This window comes from Dunckerocampus dactyliophorus, chromosome 18, assembly GCF_027744805.1.
Source record: "Dunckerocampus dactyliophorus isolate RoL2022-P2 chromosome 18, RoL_Ddac_1.1, whole genome shotgun sequence".
NCBI classification, from domain to species: domain Eukaryota; kingdom Metazoa; phylum Chordata; class Actinopteri; order Syngnathiformes; family Syngnathidae; genus Dunckerocampus; species Dunckerocampus dactyliophorus.
Window position 1 is genome coordinate 12,587,763 of NC_072836.1, and position 25,148 is coordinate 12,612,910.

The window sequence follows — 25,148 nt, forward strand, 5'->3', positions numbered from 1 at the left end:
ATTACTGGCGTTCCTAGCTGTCCCTAACAGCTGTTGGTATTCACCTACATGTCCATGGCACGTACATATACCCAAAAGTAGTCCCAGAGAGGTGATCAACAAGTTACATTCATGGTGTTGTTATGATAGGCTTCAGATGTTCAATGATAGCTAATGTTAGTAGTTACTCTTGCCAAATTGCGATCAAGAGTTGACAAGATACAGTATCTCGCAAACGTGAGTACACACCTCACATTTTTGCAAATATTTTATTACATCTTTTCATGGGCTAACACTAAAAAAACGACACTTTGATACATTGTAAAGTAGTCAGTGTACAGCTTGTGTAACAATGTAAATTTGATGTCCCCTCAAAATAACAAGACACAACATGTAGAAACCATCACCTTTACCCCATTATCTTTTGGAGATCTGTTTGGGGTCCTTATGTTGGATCAAGCTCTGCTTCAGTATGTCACAATACATGTTGGCATTCATGCTTCCCCCAATAAACTGTAGCTCTCCAGTGCTGGCAGCAGTGCCTCAGGCCATGACACTCAGTAGGCAAGACACACTTGTCTTTGTACTCCTCACCTGGTTGCCACCACACAACTTTGACTCCGTCTGAACCAAGTTTATCTTGATCTCATCAGACCAAAGGACCGATTAACTTCAGCAAACTTTTGACGGGATGTCTTTTGCATCATCTTTAAAAGAGGCTACCTTATGTGACGATGAGTACGCCGTATGGTCTGAGCTGAGCACTGGCAGGCTCTTCAGCAATGTTGGCAACACTCATACAGTCTCTGACGAAAGTCATGTCCCTTATCCAAGTTGTGGGTACAATAAATAATAACTTATTTTAGTTGTTCATTTTGGGATCAGAAATGGCTTGATGAAAGGCAAAAGTTGTACAGAAGCAGCTGAATGAATCATTGTAGCGCCCCGGCAGCCATGTACAATGAAATGCTTTGCTGGGAAGCCGTTAAAATAGTTGTTTGTTATTCTAAACACGTATTGGTACTTGTCTTGTATATTTCTAACGTACCTTTTGAGTGTTAAGTTGATGATTTTAGCGTTCGTTCTAAGATGACCCCATGAGTCAGACTTATATTGAGTAATGACCTGCGATTTCCGATGGGTTGATGAGCTTGTTGTGAGTTTTCTCATAGCTCATGATTGTCTGCTGTCAAATAAAGAGATACCTGGCTGAAAAATTGTGAGCACCCCTGCTGTAACCCATCCTCTTGAAGAGCAGTGGACAGCCATCGTACAGTGCCCTGGGACCGGATCCATTCGTCTAATTACCAGCCCGGACAAACAGGAAATTAGAACTATCAAGCAGGAACCAACAGACACAAACACAGATATTGGTAGTGGTATGTTGGCAGCTTACTTATTTATTTACCAGTACTCATGTGACATCAAAATCTGGACTTTTTTTTTTTTTTTTTTACCCTGGATTATTGCATGCATGTTCACAACTTGGGGCCGCATGGTTGGCCTAGTGGTTAGGCCACTGTTTTCCCCGTGCGAGGGGTTTTCTGCGGGTACTCCAGTTTCCTCCCACATTCCAAAAACGTGCATGTTAAATTGTTCATAGGTATGAATGTGAGTGTGAAAGGTTGTCTATATGTGCCCTGCGATTGACTGGCGACCAGTCCAGGGTGTACCCCGCCTCGTGCCCGAAGTCAGCTGGGATAGGCTCCAGCATGCCCGTGACCCTAGTGTGGATAAGCGGCATAGAAAACGGATGGATGGATGGATGATGCAACTTCAAATGACCATCTGTGTGTGTGCAATGATAATACATGTGAGTGTGCTACATTAATTAACCAGTTATGTTAAATAGTTTAAGTAATTTACGACAAAAGGTTTTAGTACTTTCAGTATGCTTCAATATAGAATTGTTGGAAATTTCATTGAGTTCAGATGAATATTCTTTGCCCAATGTAAAGTGGGCTTTGAGTTGAGTTTGACACCTTTGGCTTAATGTCATCAGCAGGTTGCAGTACAGATGCAGAGAGACTGGATGGACACAGAATGGCATACTTTATGCCTTTCTGTTAAAAAACAAACAAACAAAAAAACACCTGTTGTGACTTTTGCTGTTCTGCTCCTTGTTAGAGAACTACAAGTTGCACAAAAAGTGCTGCAACATTGAAACTGTTAGAGTTTAGAGAAGGTGCATTTTAAGTTTATCCTGAAATTGCACCCAAAGCGAAATATCCCAAAATGTGTATTGTGTATTTTTTGGTTTCCATGAGCGAATGTGGAGTTGTTTTTTTTTTTTTTCCTTGTAGTCCATCATGAGTTATTTAGTAGGTGAATGAGCAAACAGTAATGAGGATAAGCGGCATAGAAAATGAATGGATGGATGGATGAGTAAACGGTGTCAAAGCGCTTTCAGTGCCTTGCAGGTAGAAAAGCGCTATACAACCGCAGTTTCATGTCTACAACTGAGGCCTACTGCAGTTATCACCTGCAAATGTCATAATTTTGTTGTTTGGATGTACAGTGGTACAATCAGGTGTGAAGAGTTTCAGTTTCAGGAGCGGTTGGAGCATACTCTGACTCAGTTAGACAGCAAGTCTCACCAAAAACAGATGGTTTGTGACAGTCCCAGGTCCAGTAATTTAACCAGTTGTGATGATGGTATTGAAGTCAATGAAGAGCTGCCTTGCATGCCTCCCCTTACTGTACATGATAGGTGGGTCTGTGTGGGTGTTCTCTGTGGACCATTTAGCTTTGCAAGCAAACTGGTAATGGTTCAGTGGTGATGGAAGGTAGGAAATGGTGTGCTGGACGATTTTGAGTGACACATTTGCAATGTATGCCCATTACCGTAAAGCATGAAAGAAGAAATTCAGCAATGGTGGTGATTGCTTACGATGCAATATATGAGAAAGGGGATGTTGACAATATGGAAAACATTTTGCATTAAAGTTAGAGAACAGATACCGTCCAAACACAGTTCAAGTAATGTAGAGTGAAGTCAGTGGTTATTTATAGCAAAAGCCAATTCACAACAAATGGTATCTCAAGGCACGTGAAGACCAAAACCACACTCCTCTTACAGTACATTAAAGAAAACCAGCTGAACCCCACATGACATGAGACAGCACTTTGGTGATTTAGGCAAGGAATGGCACAGGCGTGGGTCTCCTTCCAGACCTTGGCAAGATGGTGGCATATGCATGTAGGTTGTACAATTATTTAAAATGATGATCTTGGACGTCTGCCGTTGTTTAGAAATGGCGCCGCTAGATGATGTCTTCATCTAATGTACATAATTGGCAATGGTCCAAATTTGAAAATCCAGAACTACCCCACCCACCAATCAGGAAGAATGGGGGTTTTGATGTTTTTTCTGAAAGCACCTCCGCAGGTTATATTCCTTCGAAACAGTGTTTACTTTACTTCCTGGTGGCGGAGCGATGTCAGGGATCTCTCCTTGCCACCCCGCTGATGCCCTAGGTGTTAGTCACTCCCCAATGCCTCTCTGCTTCCTCTTTAGCCACAGCCAGAAGCTACCCTTCTCTGTGCCTCCTCAGCCAGTTCTTTGATGGCTTTTCGACACCCTGCTCTTATGCATCCGATGTTCAGGAGCATACTCTTTACTGACTGGCGTTACCACATTTGAATTATTGTTTTGAAATATGGGAAATCATTTAAAAAGCACACCTTATCAATAATCATATTACAAAAAAGGTAGTTAGGATACTACATAATACTGGTTATAGAGAACACACAAACCCTCTTTTCCTAAATCTGCAGATGTTTAAATAGAGAGAACTAGAACCTCAGGGAAAAATTTCATTTAAAGCCCCTGGTATTCGAAAAGTCAAAGCCTAAAATCTCAATTTAAATTTAAGGCCTTTTAAAATGGCAAAAAAACCTTTTAAAATCTCATAAAACGTCTTAAATCCGATTTTGAAAATGTATTAACTAGTGCTGATGCAATTAGTCAACTTGGTAGGCGTAATCAACCATGAAAATGAATCCACGGCAATTTTTTAGTGCTGACCAGCCAATCAATTCTATGCATTGGCGCTAAACATTGCAACTCTAAATACCGTAATTTCCGGACTATACAGTGCAGCGGTATATTAGCCACACACACTACATTTCAAGAGAAAAAAAGATTTGTACATATATAGCCCACACCTGCCTATAAGCCGCTGGTGTCCATGTCGTAACATGGGATATTTAGTACCTAGAAAAATGTTACACCGAATTTTTTTTTTTAAACTTTTGATTAAATAAATGTTTTTTTCCCCCAAACAGCACTGAACAATTTCTGACTGGAACTGTCGCTGAGAGAGCCAAAACATGAGACTGCATTTATGAACATATTTTTAATTTAATGCCTCTGACTGTGTCAATCACAATTGAACATTAACTTTGTAAAGGCAGATTAAAAACAAAAAAAACATTTTATTCATACATTTTATTAGATTGTGCTAGATGTCATGGTTGTGGTAGTTTTGCAGATCAGCTATATGATTTTCATCCAGTATAGTAAACAATTAGAGGATGTCCAGTGGGGTGTGCAGTATAGTCATCTGCGACCATGCACTTCAAGTTTAAAGTACTAAATCTTTAGTTTAAAAAAACAAAAACAAAAGAGGAATTAAGTTCAGGCTTGTATAAAATGAGAAGAAAAATTATTTTACTCTAACTTTTTTTTTTAAAACTTTGTTAAAGGACGAATCAATTGGTGATTGAAGAAGCAGTCTAGGGAGAGAAGAAAATTTGTGTTTATACCTTGTGGAGTGCATTTAAGGCTTAGCTTCAACTCAAAAGGCATACACAATAACTGATAGTGACGGATATTAGTGAAATGTGGGACGTGTTGTGAATTCTGTGTACTGGTAAGAAATATCCCACACTTAAAAAAATAAAACATTTTTTAAAAAAGCCCTGTTGTAATCCATAATGTCCTTCTCAACAAACACCGCATGCACTTCTTCAAAGAGTGTGATGTCATTGGTGCCACTGATACAATGGGTGTTTTTCTTAAGAGAATATTGGTGATTGCTGTGTTTCTTATCATCCTATACAGGAATGCCGGCAGCTTATGACCTTAGTACAGTCATCGGCAGTGGCCCATCAGTCTCTCACAACAACCTTATCCCTCTGGGTACGTCTTTCTCAATGTTTTTTTCCTTGTTATTCCCAAGACAAAAGTAGTTTGAAAAAAGCAATCCATCCCTTCATTTTTTGTTCCATGTGTATAATACATGTAATCCCTCTTTTATCACGGTTAATTGGTTCCAGACCCGACCGTGATAAGTAAATTTCCGCGAAGTAGGATTCCTTATTTATAAAAGGGATATTTTCGTAGTTAGAGCATAGAAACCTGTTTCTAAATATGGTGTTTATCATTATTAGAGCCCCCTGGACATCAAATAACACCCCATAGTCACTTTTACACCCGTATTACACAATCGTAGACATAATAGAAAATAAGACATCTTAGACATAATTAAGACATAACATAGACTCACACGTTAACGTTGGCCGTGTACTTCCTGCAGAGGCTATTGTCTCATCAATATAGCGTTACTGACACCTAGTGACACCTGGTGAGTTTGGATTTTTTTTTTACATGAAGTTGGATGGCAGTGTAGTCCAGCAACAGCGACTTGCCCCCCACTTGGTCTCCTACGTCCAGTTGTGGTCGGATTTTGGTGATGAATAACGTAGATCCGCTTACGTTGCTGGGGACATTTAAAGAGCTTCTCAAAACAATGTGTTCAAAAGAGTAATACATTTGCATCACAAAAATGCCTTCCCAAAAAAATGTGACCTCACCAAAGGCTTGGCATTACATGTCTCCCGCCGTATCCCTGCACACTGTCACCTGTGCATTCATGTGAATGAAGAGACTCGCGGCAATGCCACTCGTCTTCGGCGACGGAGCGCCGCGGCCATCTTGTTTACGTATGTGTTCCACAGCGGAAGAAGATGCAAGCGTCTTTATCACATACACATGACTGCACAGGCGGCAGTGCGCAGGGATACGGCGGGAGACCTAGATAACGCCAAGGCATTTTTGTGATGCAAATGTATTACTCTTTTGAATGCATATTGTTTTGAGAAGCCAAACTCTTTACTTACTGTAAATGTCCCTAGCAACTAAGCAGATCTACGTTCTTCATCACCAAAATCCGACCAGAACTGGACTTAGGGGACCAAGTTGGGGGTAAATCGCTGTTGCTGGATTACACTGCTGATGCGGATGTCATACAACTTCATGTCAAAAAATCCGAACTATCCCTTTAAGGAGAGACTCCTGATGCACTTCAATCGCTTTATTAACAAGCAGAGAACACATATGCAGAGAACATTCACACAGGAGCTGCTATCGACCACAACTCACTCCAGTCACACTCTCCACACTGCTAACAATGCTAACACTATGCAAGTTGGAGACGGGGCATGCAGTTGATGTGGTGTACTGACTGGTACACGCAACCAGCGAGGTGTGCTGGTCCAAGTACTCAAATGCAAATATACATTTATCCGCTAAGCTCTGACCTTTTGTGCCCATATAACATGTTGCATGGCAAATTCCCATCACACTGTGAAATAATGCAACTTATGTACGGACCTCCACAAGGTGTGGGGCCTTTTTCATAGACCGTAATCGCAGTCAAGTTCCAAGCTTTTGGAACCACATTATGAGTTTTGTTTTTCATGACAAATGATACCTTCAAACCAAAATCACTGTCTACCTATGTGTGTCACATTGGTTCCCCAATTTCCATACATCCCGTCATGAATGACGGATTTTATGTCAGTCAGATGTACGGGTGGCGGGAGGCAATTATTTTTAACACCAGAAGATTGAGCTAAGCATCCAGCCGCTCATGGGGAATCTATTTTCGTGTCATCATTGCTAACTCCCGGAGAGTATCTGTTTCCTGGGACTCTTCCACATCCTGACTTCCTGCCTTGATGGAAATCAGGATGTGGAAGAAGCTATTTTTTGTGAGTCATTACATTGTTGGACATTATCTTTGAAATTAGCAACGGTTTGTTTGTCTTGCTCTTGGGGCTAATGCAGGGGTGTCCAAACTTTTCCCACCGAGGGCCGCATACGGTAAAATCAAAGAATGCATGGGCCACTTTGATATTTTACATTTTGTAAACCAACCCATGTAAATATGTTTTGTTTAATATTTTTAGTTTAATTACAATTTTGTTTTGCTCTCATGGTATTACGACTTTATGCTTGTAAAACCATTTTTTCTGTTAATATTATGACTTTATTGTGATATTTCGTAAAATTACTGCACTTCCTTACACTTCTGTTATTGTTTTTGCTAGTTTTCTTGTTTAATTGTATTTTTTAAATGTGTCGAGGGCTGATAAACACAGCCGCGGGCCGCAAATGGCCTCCGGCCGCACTTTGGACACCCCTGGGCTACTGCATCCTGGCTAACTGAGGCCATGTCCACACAAATATGGAAATTTAAAAACACCTTTTTCTACTGTATGTCTTTTGGCTTCTAGTCCACATGCAAATTTAGGTTTTTGTCCTTAAAAAATGTACTGTTGGAAAAAGATTTTTAAAAACTATGCGGCTTCAGTGTGTCTGTGGACGAGTAAAACAGAGCTTTTTGAGAAATGTGAAACATTATGTTTTTAAACCTTAAACAGTAGAAAGCTATAAAAATAAAGTTATTGAATTGTGGGTGATGCTGTCATTTCATGTAGCAGTAGACTTGTGTGTTTATGCCATAACACACAGACGATTAAAAAAACATTAATTAGGGTTCCTGGGCACTGCTTATAAAGATAATGTGCACGGCATTGTACATCTAGTATCTCACTATATTGATGAACAGGGGTGTTATAATGCAAGTCAGCTAGTTGCTCCACTCGTGTGGATAGAGATTTTTGTAACACGTTTTGGAAAATATCTATAGTGTGGACGACGTAGCCTGAAGTTACAATCAACAATACAGTATGTGGAAAATAAGCACATCTGACGGAAGTTGTGTAAGGTCATTGTGTTATAATGTATGCAAGGTTTGGTGTTGTTTGATAGGGCTGTTTTGTGGAAGTTGGAATATGGTGAGTCAAAGTGGTCAGGGGCCAGGTCTTGACCTAATGCACTAAATACAATTTGGAGAGGATTGGAGCATCTGGAGGGCAATTATCGCAATGTGAATTTTCTACCACTAGGGGCGCCACTGAATTCAATGTTAGCATGCAGTCATGATCAGATTGAGATTATCATATTAATCTTTATATCAGTTTTGAAGGAGGTCTGAAGTGAAGTAGTGACAGTTTAATGGTCAGTGGCGAAGAGCAGCGTTCGCCGCCATGCTCCACCGTTCCAAAAGGTCCGTCCCATAAGAATAATGTTAATCCAATTCATCTGTGCCATAAGCCAAACTTTTTTACCCAAAACATGTTTTTAGAGTTTTGCATTTATAGTTTTTGCATAAAATGAAATGCACATCAATGATGAATGAAAGGGATAAATTAACATTTAAAGTTACTTTTTACCTTCATTGCAGATGTGATTGTTGCCAAAGACAAGATGTGTCAGTGAGATCAACACAGACACCACCTTCGTGTTTTGTTATTTCTTGAATTCAATAGTGTGTCTCACCTCAATAGCGCCAAATAAAACCAAAGAAAGTTGGAAGTGCCAGCATTTGATAAAGAAGGGGAGACAGAGGCAAGGGACAGATCAGTTGGCATAGTAACAGTTAAGCAATTGACATGCTACCTTGTTTTCTTTTTAAAATTTAGCTAACAGTTGCAGGAGTGAGTTAAGTGAACAAGTTAACAGACACAAATACTCATGAGTCCCGATTCAGTAAAAAACCCAGTTTTGAACAACTGGTTCAGTACATCTCTATTACAAGTAGCATGAAAGGTTTTGTTGGAAGATGCAGTCCCAGTTTTTTTTTTTTTTGTTCTGACAAATCTAAAGCAAAAGGAAGCTCGAAGTCCGACATCCTGTCTCTGTCGCTTTCTTTGATGAGCTGTTGAATAACTACAGCTTCTGCTTGGACATTAATACCGCGGTAGCCGTAGCAAAGGAGTGATGCGGGGAACACCGAGGCCAGCTTAGACTGCAAGGCTTATCGTGTGCGCAAAGCACGTAATGTGTGACTCCGATCCTGCCTGGCTCACTTCCACTTCCATTTTATGTGTATTATCATTCACAGTAGTGATGCCATAGGTCACAGTCTCTAGCTGCCCTCTGTAACAAAAATATCAGGACACTAGATCTCGTCACACATCTCTCTTCTGAACATTCAACTTCACTTGAGTGATAGGAACAAGTTTGTACTCCCGTCTGTTTTGAAAATATGTGCAGAACAGGCTAATTAAAGCCACCCATGCAGTTAAACTAATGCTGTATATTTGTTCTTTCCATTTTGGCAAAAAAAAAACAAAGACTTATTTTTTTTCCTTAACTTTTTACACAATATTTAATGCAACACATGACAAGAAAATGTTTTTCATCCACTTCTTCATCTCTTATTATGTAATTATAATTTATTTACTATGAATGTTAAATATTTTATTTCTCTTCAATGGAAACCTAACACTATTGTAAAATATTGCCTTATCATTTCTTTATGTTATCCACAATTGGTCAAGGGTACATGTTGAATAAAGGAAGTGACCAAATGTGTTAGCAATTGATGTGAAACGGATGGGTGGTAGGATCAAATAAGATTTGCTTCTTCCTACTCCTTTTCGGACATGTGGAATTGTAAATTATATGTGATGCATTCCAGTGTAACATGTATACATGTTCAAAATAAATTAAGCATTGCCATTGTTAGCAAACCCTTTTTAAATGCAACATGTGATAGTTGTATCCCTGACTATCTCCTTACCACAATTTTTCCTTGACTTGTGACTATCCTCAATTTTGTTGTTAAAAATGATGATATGCAAGGGCCTTTAAGTCATAATATATAATATGATATATGATGAATTTATGTAGGTGTCCGAGTTACTTGTGGAAGTCCAATGTGGTCTGCCAGGAAAAGGAGTTTACCCCCCAATTCTAATGTCGATGGCAGTAAAATAGAAAACATGTCAAACATTTGATTGGCTGATTTCTGCAGAAAGCCTGAGTGTAATAAGGCTCGGTCCTTATAGAAAGGTGTTCACATTATGAGGACCCTTGCTTTGAGATGATCACCAAACTAACATCTTGTCATGTATGCTGAGATTTCGTAAGATAATGATGGTCCAGGCTCTGTTTTTTTGGAGACTGTGTGAATTGTTTGAAACATTTGACTTCAGAGGTTCCACTGTATGCAGTGTAAAATAGTTAAAGGCTGAATCCTTAGTTACCCCTACAGCTTTGGTGTTATTTGACCATGTAAAACTGGTATGCTGTTGTGTGAGAAGTTGGATGGGTTTCTGTCCTTGTGATCTACAGTACATATGTACATATACTGTATATAGACCACTCAAAATCTTGGCTGGTGCTGTCCTGTTTTTAATGCAATGTTAGATAACCTAAATTATGATATGATAGTGAAGTAATGTCATGTGGTGCTGCACACATACTTGACCATACTTTTCTTTGTTTGGTCCCAGTCAACACAGGTATTGTGAACCACACCCACTCCAGGATGGGCTCCATCATGAGCACAGGAATTGTCCAGGGTATGTCCAGTTAATAATCAACTCAGTACAGAAAGCCACATTGGTAAGCAACATCAAATTACCATGCTAAGTCAGAGGGAATCTTGAATGTAATGCTTTGTTGTTTTTTTCAGGAGCCACAGTAGGCCAGTCAGGTCCCACTAGCAGTGGTACTTACTATCCGGTCACCAACCAGTTCACCATGGGGGGTGCTGCAATCTCAATGGCGTCCCCGATGGTCATACCCAGCAACACCATGCATTATGGCAGTTAAGACGAAGACTTTGCAAAGACCCCTTTAACTTGCCCACCTCTGCATGACAAACAATTGCCTGTAAAAAAAAAAAAAAAACAACAAAAAAAACTTAGCCCCCACCTCTCCTAAACCATAGTTGACCCATGGACCACAGCCAATACCAAAACTAGTGCTCTCTTGGCACTTATCTCCTTTTTTCAACATCGTCAATCTATTTTTGTCTATCCTTTATTGTACACAAACATGCAAGCACTCATATCCGTCCAGACTCATTTTAACAATGGCTGAAACGTCCTTGTCTTTACGAGTCCTTCAGGCCGTTGCACACCGATGCACTGTTGAAGTGCAGCATTTTGTTTTTGCCATTCAACGTAACAATTTCTCCTTTCCTTGTGGTCACAACTTGTCTCTTGTTTCTCTCATGATCATGTTTATCAAAAGTGAACACACCAGCTGCCAGAGGCAGTTCTATATTCCATCATGATCGGCACTCATTTTGACTTTTTTTTTGTGTTCTGCCCTGGCTTTTAAATATCATATCACCTAAGCCATGACAGACAAAAAAGATAATGAATAAAGACACTCACAGCCTCTGTATATTCATATACATGGACGCGTATCCTGAAGTGTAATGGACTTGCTCCTTGGCACTCTTGAGTTTTGTATTCTGCTCATTACCCAATGTTAGGTTACCCATGTGTTTTAAATTTGCAATCCTTCATCAGTTTTGGATGTACCCCACAATACATCAGACGTTGCTTAACGTCGATGCTGAGCCATGACATAAATATGCACCTACTATTGTCTTTTTGTCTGCTGTAGATTGTGTTCTTAGGCTTAGCATGCACTCTTCTGACTGAATGCAAGCTCCATGCAAGGATGTTGTCTTAAGGGATTGAAATTCCGCTTTGCAATATCCTATCCTGATTTGACAAGTTAGAATTTTGAATTTACAGAAGTTCTTCATTTGATCCAATGTCAGTGCAAAAATATTGAGACGCTGTGGATTTAAGTATTCTCCAAAAACACGCAAGTGTATGGTTGGTCTTTATAGGGCTTCATTCATCGCAGATGGATGTAGCATCAGAATGTGGCTTCCAGAAATCGTTGCTTGTTTGGTTTGACTACGAACACAAATTCAAGTAAAGCTTTAATCGGCACAGTTACATTGGGGGGGGATCATTCTTTTAATCCCCTGCTGATTACCCCCTTATAAAGACACAAACAGGTCATCATTTTTGGTAGCTTTATTTTAAACAGAGACAAAATAACCAGAAAATCCATACTTAAATTTGTATTTGAGTGAAATACATATTTGGTCCCCAAGCTAAAAATGTTTTGTACTTGGTGGAGAAACCCTTGTTGGCAAGCAAATGTTTCTTGTGGTTGGTCATCAAGTTGCGCGTATGTCCTTACTGCTCTTACAGTGGATGACACTCGCCATTAAACATTCACGGCCCCGCAAATTGTGGAAATTTTGGTCAAATAATTTTTTATTTTGTTTTTTTTTTTCTCAGAAACCGCAGAAAACACATCTCATTCACTAATTGATCATTTGTAAATACGTGATAATAAAAGGTCAAATGTACAGCGTACATGTACCACTGTTAGAGAGCCCACAGTTTTTCCATGCTGAAGTCTTTAAGCTTCACCGATAAATGTTTTTTGGTCAAGTGGTGACATTTAGAACTTTGTTCAGCGGTCAACATCGTTGCTGTGAGACGCAAAAGTGAAACTTGTAGATAAAACTTTACACATTGACTACCATTGCGTCTTTTCATTGATCATCTTACGTCACTGTCAAGCTACAGGAGGCGGAGTGGTTGTATCAATTACTTGGAGATTTTCTCTATTTGCTGGTGGGTATGGAACTTCACCCAGGGCATCTACGTACTGTACTGTACTCTCGAAATCCTGCATGTTCAAGGCTGTCACTTGGCAACTAGGAGTTCAGCTCCCTCCACAGGTTTTCAGTGGGATTATGGTTTGGGGGACTGGCCAGCCCACGGCAGCATCTTAATGGGCTTCTTCTTGAGTCATTCCTTTGTTGCTTTGGTTGGAGTGTATGTTTTTGGTCATTGTCATGCTGGAGGACATCCACGACCCTGGATGCTCAAAGCACAATTCCACCTCCCATGTTGCACAGTGGGGATGTTCTGTTCCACATTCCAAACACGGCGAGTTGCACTGATGCCAAAGGGCTACATTTTGGTCTTCTCTGATCGCATCATCCTTGAGCTTCTCTTGAGTCATTCAGGTGTTCATTGGTCAACTTAAGATGGGCCTGTGCATGTCTTCTTTAGGACCTTGTGGCCACTGCAAGATCTCAAGCCATCTCTGTAAATTCTTTTCTTGACTATCATCCCAACTCTCTTCAGATCATTAACAAGCTCCTCCCATGTTGTTTTTTTTAAAGAGTTTACACTCTCTCTATATGACGTACATTGGCACGTCAGTTTTCATGAGTAATTTGTTCCAAAAGATGAAAACCGAATCTTGAGAAAACCCGAGCAATTTTTGCCGTATGAAATAATTTTAATGTAGGAAAACAGTGCGAAATAATTACAAATGATGATTGAAATGGATAAATCAACATTTAATATCACTTTCACCTTTTATTTATTAAGACTTGTTTGCAAAGATGGCAAGGAGCAATGAGAGAAGCGCTCTCAACGTCTTCCGTTTTGATCTCAGTTTTGTTACCACCTTTACCCCTTTCGGTAAGTGTCGGACAGTGGAAGGAATACTTTGAGGCCCTTCTCAGATGTGGACTTGGCTGACGCTTGGTCTCTTGAATATTGCGTGGAAGTCGGGAACAGTACCTCTGGATTGGCAGACCCGGGTGGTGGTCCCCCTTTCAAGAAGGGTGACCGCAGGGTGTGTTCCAACTAGAGCGGGATCACACTCATCAGCCTCCCTGGGAAACTTCGTGCTGGAGAGAAGGATACGACAATGTGGTTATCATCCCGGTCACGGAACACTGGACCAGCTCTACACCCTAGTGAGGGTACATGGGAGTTTGCCCAACTGGTCTACATGTTTTGTGGACTTGGAAAAGGCTTTCGACCGTGTCCCTCGCTGTGTCCTGTGGGGGTGCTACGGGAGTACGGGATTGGTGGCATGCTACTACGTGCATTCGGTCCTTGTACAACCGGAGCAGTAAGCATTGCCAGCAGTAAGTCCAGCCTGTTTCAGTTGAACGTTGGCCTCCGCCAAGGCTGCCCTTTGTCACCGATTCTGTTCCGAATTTTCATGGACAGAATTTCAAGGAGCAGCCAAGGCGTCGAGGGAGTCCTTAGGATCTCGTCTCTGCTATTAGCAGTCGATGTGGTCCTGATGGCCTCATCGGGCTGTGACCTTCAGTGTTAACTGGGGAGGTTTGCAGCTGAGTGTGAAGCTTCTGGGATGACACTCAGCACCTCCAAATCCGAGGCCTTGGTTCTCAGTTGGAAAATGGTGGACTGCTCCCTCTGGGTGGGAATGAGGTCCTGCACCAAGTATCTCGTCGGTCTTGTCACAAGTGAGGGAAGGTTGGAGCGTGAGGTTGATAGGCAACTCAGCGCAGCGCCTGCAGTCATGCAGTCGCTGTACCGGACCGTCATGGTAAAGTGAGAGCTGAGCCAGAAGGAAAACCTCTCGATTTACTGGTTGATCGATGTTCCCACCCTCACCTGTGGTCATGATCTTTGGTTTGTGACCGAAAGAACAAGATTGCGGATACAAGCGGCTGAAATGAGTTTCCTCCGTAGGCCGTAAACTGCTGCTCCTTCACATCGAGAGGAGCCAGTAGGTGGCTCGGGCATCTATTCCAGATGCCTCCTGGACACCTCCCTGGTGAGGAGTTCCAGGCATGCCCAGCCAGGAGAAGGCCCTGGGGCAGACCTGGGATGATTATGTCTCACAGCTGGCCTGGTAACGCCTTGGTGTCCTTGCGGTGGAACTGGAAGAGGTGAGGTCTGGACTTCCCTACTGAGACTGTTTCCCTGCGACCCGGACCCGGATAAGCAGAAGAAAATGGAATGGAACGTACAGTGAGTCAGCAATGCATAGGGTACTTTGTTTGGAAGCTGAATTCCACTGAATGATGCAGTACAGGGTGAACGGACTGGTTTGTTACGTGCAGTGTTGTACGATACCCAAGACTGTACAAAAATGGAAGCAAAATTTGGGCCAAAATTCTCATTGAAAACCAATCATACAGAAAACTGGGCCAGTGATTGCTGGTTATCTTGTATTTCTTCCATTTTCGCATTATCTTGCGTGAAATTGCCTCTTTTTTTAATCAAGCTTCTTGCTGTAGGAACAGGACTAATTTGTGTGCTTCACGGACACAACCAGTCTCTGGGGGTCAAATACGTATTTCACTCATACAAATTAATTTAGATATTTTATTTTAGATTATTTTGATGGCTTTTGTGTTGAAATATTGTCTCTGTTAAAATAAAGCGACCATAAAAATGGACTGGTCATTTATTTGTAAGGTGGTAAACTTACAAAGTCAGCGGGGGAATCGCATAATGGTTTGCCCCTTGTATGTAAAACGTTTTGTCTTTAACTCAGTCATCTCAATTTTTTTTATACTGGATTTACTTGAACTTTACATGTATTCTGTTTATTTAGTGGGCAGTAGGAGTATTGATCAGTTAATGATCTCACTTTAGCAGGTCTTCAGATGAGTTACACATGCTTTACACGGCTAAACAAGGTGAGGTTATGAGCCTGCTACCATAGACTCGGTTAAATAGTTCAGCTGCATTATTTTTGTTTCCATTATTTGATGTGTTAGGGGAAACGGTGATACTGCACATGTTCAATGCAAATCCAATAAAACTTGTTTTTTAGAGAAAATCCAACTTTTTAAAGTGAGAGTACTTTAATGAGCTGTAGTATTATAGTAGTAACAAGGAGAGTTGTTACTGGAGAGCAGCCATTGGACACGTTCAATATTTTTCACCTGTTATTTATTAAGTGAAAAGTACATATAAATCTAGACTCATTACCTGCAAATTAAAAATGTAAAGTCTTGTTTTTGGTGTTACTTTTTTCTTATTGATTTAACCAAGAAAAAAATATTCATTCAGAAAAATCTTAACTTATGAGTCTTTTCATTTTTGCAGTCAATACGCCTGGGCCTTTTGCACACATTTTTGCATCAATACACATTTACACAGTAAATGATATTACTAACCGTGTACCCGGATTGTACCAATTGGTTCTGGGGCCTTGTCCCGATCGAATCGCAAACCCTTTTTTTTTTTTTTTTTTTTGACAGTTTAAGTATCATGAAATATCCCTGATGAACACAATTAATGCAACTGAAAGTGACAGAACAGGTTAGGTAGGTGAGAGCCTCACCTATCATCATTAAAAAAGTTTTTTCTAATTCCAAAGATTACCATTATGTTTATTTTTATTCAAAGTCATGGGTAAATTTCCTGTTCAAACACAATTGATGAGTCCCTGTTGCAGTCCTCTCTCTGTGGTTAGAAGCCTTTACGATACATGATGACTTTCCACTGTCTGGGTAAGATTGCTGACGAATGTTTGTGACATATTGGTCTCATTGATTGGACCAAACCACGGTGAAGGCAGACAGAAGTGAGCCCAACAGGAGCTTGTTGGTCTTGTTGGCAGCGTCTGTGGAAAGAAGTGTAGTTGACCAACACCCTTGTTTGTGGGACAGACATGAAATACTGCAGACTGTACCTCTGCTAACCAACGTGCCAGTGCATCAGCTTTATTGGCGTATATCCCAGTCAGCGTACGAAGCCGTTAAAACGTGCATAAACCAGCTAGTAGACACCCAGGTTATTCAAGACTAACAATCCCATTCTCATTGTGGATGGCAGGCTGTGCCTATGTGTTGTTTACCACCAGCTAAACAAGAAAATAAGGAAGGATGCTTTTCCTCTGCCCCGTATAGAGGAGTCATTAGATTCCTTGTCTGGTGCCCAGTGGTTCACCACCATGGACTTGGCATTCGGTTACCATATCGCTCTCCATTACCAAATTAGGGTAAAGGAGAGCGATAAGCCAAAAATTGCCTTCTGTAGCCTTTCCGACTCTTTGAATTTAATAGAATGCCTTTTGGACTACGTCAGGGGTATGAAAAGATGCAAAGGCCATTTTGATATTTTGTAAAGCAACACATAGTGGTAGCTAATTTTCTTTACACTTTTGCTGTTTTTGTTTGTTTTGTTTTTTATTTCCAAATATTTCAACTTTCTTCATAATCGTTATACTTTTTTTTTCTCATATTTTGACTTTATTCCATTATAACTTTTTCGTCAACCAAATATTCCCAAATTGGCAAGTTTATTTTGTTTTGTTTCTCATATTACCATTTTTTTTCTTGAATATTTAAACTATGCTACTAAAATTAAATTTTTTCCTCATATTACGAGCTTATTTTTGTAAAATTGCCTTTTTTCTCAGATCCTTTTTCTCTTCATGTTTTGACTTTATTATAATAAGAGCTGATCTTCCCATTGCTGCTGTTTTTTTAAGATATATTTTTAAATATATATAATTTTTAAATTTCCAACTATTTCAACTTTGTTTTTGTAAATTTTCTTTTCGTAATATTAAGACAAGACTGTTTTATTTTATTTTTTTAAGTTTTCTTGTAAATTATATTTTTAGAATTAGTTTTATTATTGGCACGTGCCACAAGCCATTAATGAAACAGCCACAAGCTACAAATGGCTCCCGGGCCGCACTTTGGACACCCTGGACTATAATGTGGCGGGAATTTTTCCGCGGCTCATGAAGTGCGAGTCTGGAGCACGTGGACAATCACTGTTGCACTGCTTGGATGACAGTCGTGTTTTCCTTAAATGTAGATGAGCACCTGGAGCGGCCAGATGCCTCAGGTTAAACAGAGTGAGGCCGAGGAGAAAGCAGAACGCAGTACAATCTACTGCATTCTCCTCGGCTGACGCTGACCGCAGCGGTGCTGCTGTCCTCGTGTCTACGTTTGTTGTGACTGAAAAAGGTTGACACGTTCGGTAGTTTTTTCCTCTTGCCTTCTCCTCTTCTCCGCTCCACTTGGGTAATTTGGTGCCAACAAGTTTGTTTCACTCAAATCGTCTGCCATCAACCTGCACATGCGCAGTAACATGGAACAGTCCATTGCATGAGAAGGGAGGGTGGAGTGGTCCAAAGAGTCATGATAGATTACGCATTTTGATGTTGTTTTAAACATGTCAGTAATATGACGTTTTATGAGATTTTTGGGGGCCCCTGAAATGATCGGGGCCCTTGGCAATTGCCTGTTTATTTTTCTCTGCCGCTTATTCTGGAGGTTGCCGCCAGTCACTGTGGTCTTGGAGCGGTGCTTTGGCAGGAACGAGGAGGATGAGTGATGTCTGGAGTTGGCAGCCACACCCACACAGAAAAGAGACTTACGGTGGCCGAGAAGTGCGAAACACAGTAACAAAAATGCAAACAAGTTAAAAATTACACAACCCGGAAAGGGAATGTACCAAATCCCAGAGTTATTGGAAGTGACCAATCAGCTCCAAGGAGTTGGTCCATCCCTTTTGGTTAATGTTGGTGGCCGTGAAGTGCAAAACACCTTAAAGAAATTTTAAAAACTACAGTCAAACTTGTCTATAGCGGCCACTAGAGGGAGACTTCAAAAGTGGCCGCTATACAGGTGGCCTCTATAGACAGGTTGGCGTCCAGTTTGAATGTTGACCAGTAGAGGGAAAAAAAAATAATAATAATAATGTTGACCAGTAGAGGGAACTGTGGGATTGCAGATAAAAGTTCTACAGCACTACTAGGCTTGTTATTATCCATGACCCACAGAACAAAGCTGTGCTAGTAATGTCTTACGCTTGTTTTTAATATTTTACCTTTTATACGGCAGAGTGTCATTACAGCTTTAGTTCATCAGGAAGTGACGGGAAGTGATGGTGGGCGTCCCGAGCAGGAGAGCTAGGCTCAGTGCTAGCTGTGAGTTTCGAGAGAGTTGGGAAGTGTGTTTATGTTGGCGTGGATGTAAAGTCCTGCAGTGTTCTCAAGATTCAAGAGAGTTTTATTGTCATGTGCATGGTAAAACAGCAGTTATACTATGCCATGAAAATCTTATTCTGTTCATTCTCCCAAGAAAAGAAAGAAAACAAATGAAAGAATAAGAACATAAGAAACATAAACACATAAACATAAATACCAATAAATTAAGCAACAACAACAGAAGAGACATTAATACAAATAAATAATACAAATAAATAAATAAAAGTGCTATGAGTGTGTGCATGTGTTGCGTGTGGCGTGTGTGAGTGCTTCGTTGAGAAGCCTGATGGCCTGTGGGTAAAAGCTGTTTGCCAGCCTTGTGGTCCTGGACTTCAAACTCCTGTAGCGTCTGCCTGACGGTAAGAGTGTGAATAATGAGTGTTGTGGATGTGTGCTGTCCTTGATGAGGTTGTGTGTTCTGCGTAGGACTCTAGATTTATAAATGTCTTGCAGTGAGGGGAGGGCTGCCCCAACAATGTTCTGTGAGGTCTTGATCACCCGCTGGAGTGCCTTCCTATCGCGTGTTGTACAGTTACCGTACCAAACAGTGATGGAGGCGGTAAGGACACTTTCGATAGTGCATCTGTAGAAGCAACTCAGGATTGTGGTGGACATGCCAAATTTACTCAGTCTTCTCAGGAAGTACAGTCTCCTTTGGGACTTCTTCAGAATTTGTTGGGTGTTGTGAGACCAGGTGAGGTCCTCGCTGATGTGTGTGCCAAGGAACTTGAAGGTTTTCACCCTCTCACCTCAGCAAACACCTCCGCTGTTAATAAAGCCATTAAAGTGCATGGGCGACGTGAGTCTCTCCTTCCCCACAACAAGCGGCATTACAGTATTGACCAGTGCACACCAGGAAATAAACGATGTCACTTGTTACAGGCATTGCCTGGACAGCTATGTAGTGGGGCTTGTTTAACCTTTGCCTTGTGGGCAAGCAGGAAGGAGAGACGATGCTGAGAGATGTGTGTGTGTTCTGAGCTGCTGTCTGGTGGCCGCGTTCAATAAATAAAGATGGCAGAAGCAACAGGAGAAGTTTCCTTCTTTGCTTCGGAGCTGAATAACACTGACAAGTTAACAGACTAGTAGCGAACGGAAAAGAAGACGGCTTTTTTTTTAACGTGAGTACATTCTAAAATACTTCAATTAAGTACAACCGAATTCAGTTTTGCTCCCGCTGCCTTTTTAACATGCAGTATTGTATTGTAGCGTCGCTGGGAGCACGTCCTGTTCCCAGCATAATTTGCGGTAATGTTTTGGTGCAAATGCTCTTAAAGTTACATGTTTGACAAGGAAATAGCAAGCTCCAAAGAAGACGGCTTTTTTATGTGGAACAACTGACAGTTTGTGTGGATCTTGTGAATGATTGTGACTGAGCTAGGACTCAGTAATTAAAGTCTACACACGACGGCTTCATTGATTGAAAAACTAAACTTTTTCGTGCATGAAGCTTCTACTTGAGTCGGTAATTTGGCCGCTATATGCAGTCAGATATTGACCAAGGGAGACAAAATGGGTGGCCGCTGGCCGCGTTGGACAGGTGACTGCTTTACACAGGGTCTATAACATGTAAATTTGCTGCAGGAGATTTTTCAGTGGCTGCTATAAGCAGGTGGCCGTTCAATAAAGGTTCAATAAAGACAGGTTTGACTGTAATTACAATTAGAACACCCGGAAGGGGATTTTGCCACACCAATCAGACAGGAAGCGGTAATATTTGGAGTTCTGGCGGCTGTTAAAGGAGGACATTGGCATCATGTTTTGCCCGTTTTGTGGCACACACTTGAGCAGCTTGCTGCGATTTTGCTGCACTCGTGGCCGTGGAGATCACGCAGAAGGTTTATAAGAAGAACTTACCCCTCCACGAGACCGAACTGCACGTGGCGCGCTGACGGTTATGCCAAACTGAAGCCATCTGGTTTGATCCTGTCAGGATGCACTGGTGGATTTTCACAGAAACCAGCAGACTGGAAGTCTGCATCTGAAACTCAAAGAAATTGCTCATCTTTGAGTTGAACTATATGGAAAAGGGAGTTATTGTATGGAAGATCATTGCTTTCTGTCTGAGCACAGGCTTTGTTCAAACAAAAGAAGCAGCCACAAAATAAAATTTAAATCACAGAATAATCAATGAATTGAACAATAAATCAATTTGAATTTAAATTGCACAGTATGTGGCCCCTGAACTAAAATTAGTTTACCCTTTGATGCCTTAAGCATCCAAATCGTGGACTATTTTGAATGCCAACATCCATCTGTGACTTAAATGCATCATGTGACTCGAGGGGTGGCAGTTTCATTACGTGTGAACGTCCCGTTGCCGTTGGAAATGGAGCGTCATCGAGGAACTCTATTGGTGGGCGTGGCCCAGTTGCAAACACCAAGATGTCCTCCACAGCACAGCAGCTTGGCCCTCTGCAAAATAAAAATAAATAAATGTGACATGTACACCATGATAATGTGGCTCCACTGGAAGTTACAAAAACATACAAACCTTTGCAATCAAGGAGATCGTCGGCCCAGCAGGCCAAGGTTTGACCCTCCTTCTGCCTCCTGTTACTCCCGACAGGGCTGACGTCTGCTTTGAAGCGTCTTTCAAGTTCCACGCCAGTGATTGGCTTTTTAGAGTGGCACAAAACAGGGACCAGCAATGTAGGGTGCTGTTGTAGCGCACTCAAAAACTGAAGAGCTGAAAGACCTTCTTTGGATCTACAAATATATCAAACACTTTTACTGCTGTGTCGTGCTACACTCACAGTCCACTTAAAGAAATTTACATTTGGGGTGAATGGTTGAGAGTTGAGCACCACTGATTTAAAGACATCAACGACACAGAGCACCTGATGGGATGAGTACTTCCAGGTCGGCACAAGGCAACAAAGAGACAATCAACGCAACAGTTGTATTACACTAAGACACAAATTCTACGGGAAACTGATACCGTGTTTGCAGAAAACAAAGAGGCATGAGGCAAATTTCCGTACATAAAAACAAAAACATCAGAAATATGATTTTACCTGTCAATTACAGATGACACACCATCGGATGGAGTCACTCATGATTTCTTTCTTGTCTTCCACAGAAGCCACATGTCTAAAACAACCTGCTGTCTGTAACACTGTGCTGTGTCTCATGATGGATTCTTGCAGAGCATCCAATGAAGCAGCATTCTCGATCTGAATGGCATAAAAAGGGTATTAACACCCCAGCAAGTAACTGCATGTAACGTAAATCCTTGTCTACCGTTCATCCAGTGACTATCCTACAATGCATGGTGTAACTCTACACTATCAAAAAAGGAAATGAAGCAAATTCTGAGTATACAAAACAGGAAGAAATCACTGTCTTAAAACACTGGGCTCACAGTGTAAAAATCTGCCATACCACAGTAATCGTATGCTAATTCCCACCTCTTGCAAAGTTCCCAATTTCTTCATCAGTTATCAAATGAACTGTTGATCTGAAAGAAGGTTTGACCGCGAGATGATGTACAAGATCTTCTGCCAGGAAATGGGGTCCCGGACCTCCACGGACAACTGACACCGCCATCATCTTTCCTGCCAGGTAGTATTCATCATCCCGAACTGCTGTCAATGAATTAATTAAGAGATTACAGTTAAAAATATATATTTAATATGTAGGCCTGTCAAAGTTATCAGAAATTCCCTTTAACGGCACTATTTTCGTCGTCGCTTGCATTAAACACGCAAAAACTGGGGGGATTTCTACCTGTATATTATTTTTTTAAAATAAAATAATGGCCCATATTTCCAAAATCGATATCCATTTACATCAAATGTTATGTAGCTATTTACAAATTATTGTATTATTATTATTGTATTTATTTATCATTGCGCCTAAACATTTCCTGCAGCCCAGTGCTTGGCGACCACAATGGACAAAATGTGATTCATCACGATGAAATATTTGAATCGATCGTCAGCCCTAGTCATTTGAGAAATACTGTACGATTAAAGATCATTACGTAAGCATTGTTATAGTGTAACATACACAATCCTAGGCATGCCATTTGCATTGGAGACCAAGAACCGACCTCCAGCATGTCAGAGGTTTCAGAAATGCTGGAAAGCTCCGACTGCTCCATCCCAAACATTTGCCCTTGAGATGTTGAACTTGCTGACTCTTGTATGGTAAACAGGTTTGCTACAACGTCAGGTAGTGTGATGCTCATCTCCTCCCTGCAATTACAAACACATATCTACTTTGTGGATATTCCAAACAATGCACAATTTGCTACTTTTGCAAAAGTCATTTAAATACCAAAGCAACCAACTTGAAGACTAGAGTACAAAGCTCATTTTACACAGTTGGGTGTTGGAAAGTCTCCAGACTTAGTGTAGCCAGCTTCTCATCCTCCTCCTCAACGTCTGGTGCATACAGGTGTGAGTATTCACTGTTGACAAATGATCATCTCTACATCCAATCTAACACTCATATTTATTCCACAAATAGGACATTAAAATGCACCACTATTTTTTTTTACAGTACCTGTAGCAAGAAGTCCTATCTGTACTTGTACTTATTACTATCTTTAAAATAAAATAAAATGTAAAAAAACAACACTTCTTACCTGTTCAAGTCTGAATTGTTCTTGAACATCCCTGCGCATCTCTGAAACATGGTACAAATGATAAAATCATTAGATCAGTTATTTTGGTACATGAAAAGTATGAATACAAATTAGTATTTACCTGTCGTCTTCAGGTTTCAGCTTGGGATTTGGATTTGTGGTTCAAAAATGAACAAACATATTCAGTACATATTATATACTGTAACAAGTGTTAATAAATCATTGATGTACCACAGTGTCGGCCTGGTTGAACTCAATGGTGCTTCTTGATGTGATGACTATTTCAGAATGAGAGTCGGATGTATTATCCACTGCTGTAGAAACAAAACAACAAAAATGAAGAAATCATTGACATACAGTAGATGTATGCCACAGCGAATCTAAATATGTGTAAGTATTTAGTCATGAAATCCACTAACCTCCTTCAACGTGTGTTTTCAGACAAAGGTAAAAGGTGATCCCAGTGTTTTTTTTTTGTATACACTCAAGCTGAATGGCCTTTCTGACCCAAGGCACATGGACCACCTCTGTGCAATCCGGATATAAAAGGACATAAGGTCCTTCTGGCATGTGCTTATTAAATACTGTCATTTTTTGAACAGCTGGTTTTAGTAGATCAGGTGCTGTTATCTCTGAGTCTACCAGTAATGGGAGCACCTTCCCTCTTAGAGGTTTTAAGTCAGCTCCATCAATTCCATATGGGACCATCCATCCAACGTTTATCTAGAAAAATAAAGTACACTAAGTCCCCAACTTACGAACATCCAACATGCGAACTTTCGGAGGTACGAACACAAACCAACTGGTCTATTTTTTCATGTATTTTGCCTTGTATTACTGTAACTCCATTATTTATACTGCTACATGCTTGACCAGTAGAGGGCACTGTGACACTGCTAACGGGACCAACAGATGCTGGGGAGAGAAAGCTAAATGGAAAGCTAAATTGTAGCTGTATGATACAACCCGGACAGAGCGTGTGATTAAAGTTTATGAAGAGTTAATAGGCCTGCTTAATTCTACACCACCCACAGAACACTACCTCTTTTAGAAGAGTCTGATGACGATGACGATTTGTCCTTTTTTTCAATATCGCCTCCTCCTCCTCCACCACAACGACGTATGCTTGACCACTCCTCTTCAAAGGTAAATAACATTTATCATTACGTATTATTATATCATTGTTATTTTTGTTTTTTTCATTAATTATCCTCGTTTAATATTACTACTGCATCCAAACTCATATTTACATACATACGCATGTACTGTATATGTATACACGTACATGTAGTACCTATATCACTGGTAATATTACCTTTTTTTTTTTTTTTTTACTTAAGAACGGTCGTCTGGAACCAATTGTGTTCGTTGGTTGGGAACTTAGTGTATTAAAGATCAAGTATTAAATTGTGTATACACACACACATACATATATATATATATATATATATATAAACATATACAGTAGTACCTCGCATAACATAAACCTCCTTTTACATAAATTCCACTGAACATAAAGAATTTATGTAAAGTTTTTGCTTCGTATTACAGAAGAAATTTCATATAACATAAAGCGTCAAGTCAGTGCAAGTCTTTTTTTTCGGGGCAAGTCTGATTTTCGGGGGATTTTCGGGGCACCGCCTACGCTTTCATCTCATTGCTGAG

At 40.6% G+C, this 25,148-nt stretch overlaps 1 protein-coding gene across 4 annotated transcripts in view; it reads left to right on the plus strand.

Annotated features, from left to right (window-relative positions):
* Nucleotides 1–11,679, plus strand: part of carm1 (coactivator-associated arginine methyltransferase 1) — a 44,715-nt gene extending 33,036 nt beyond the window's left edge. The window contains exons 14-16 of one of the 4 annotated variants that reach the window (XM_054758873.1): nucleotides 5,045–5,122; nucleotides 10,570–10,638; nucleotides 10,752–11,679. In XM_054758873.1, the coding sequence (XP_054614848.1) occupies nucleotides 5,045–5,122; nucleotides 10,570–10,638; nucleotides 10,752–10,891 (287 nt within the window). In that variant the 3' untranslated portion in view covers nucleotides 10,892–11,679. Of the gene's footprint in view, nucleotides 1–5,044; nucleotides 5,123–10,569; nucleotides 10,682–10,751 lie in introns of all 4 variants that reach the window. The other 3 variants (XM_054758875.1, XM_054758874.1, XM_054758876.1) reach the window with 3 other exon arrangements.
* The last annotated feature ends 13,469 nt before the right edge of the window (nucleotides 11,680–25,148 follow it).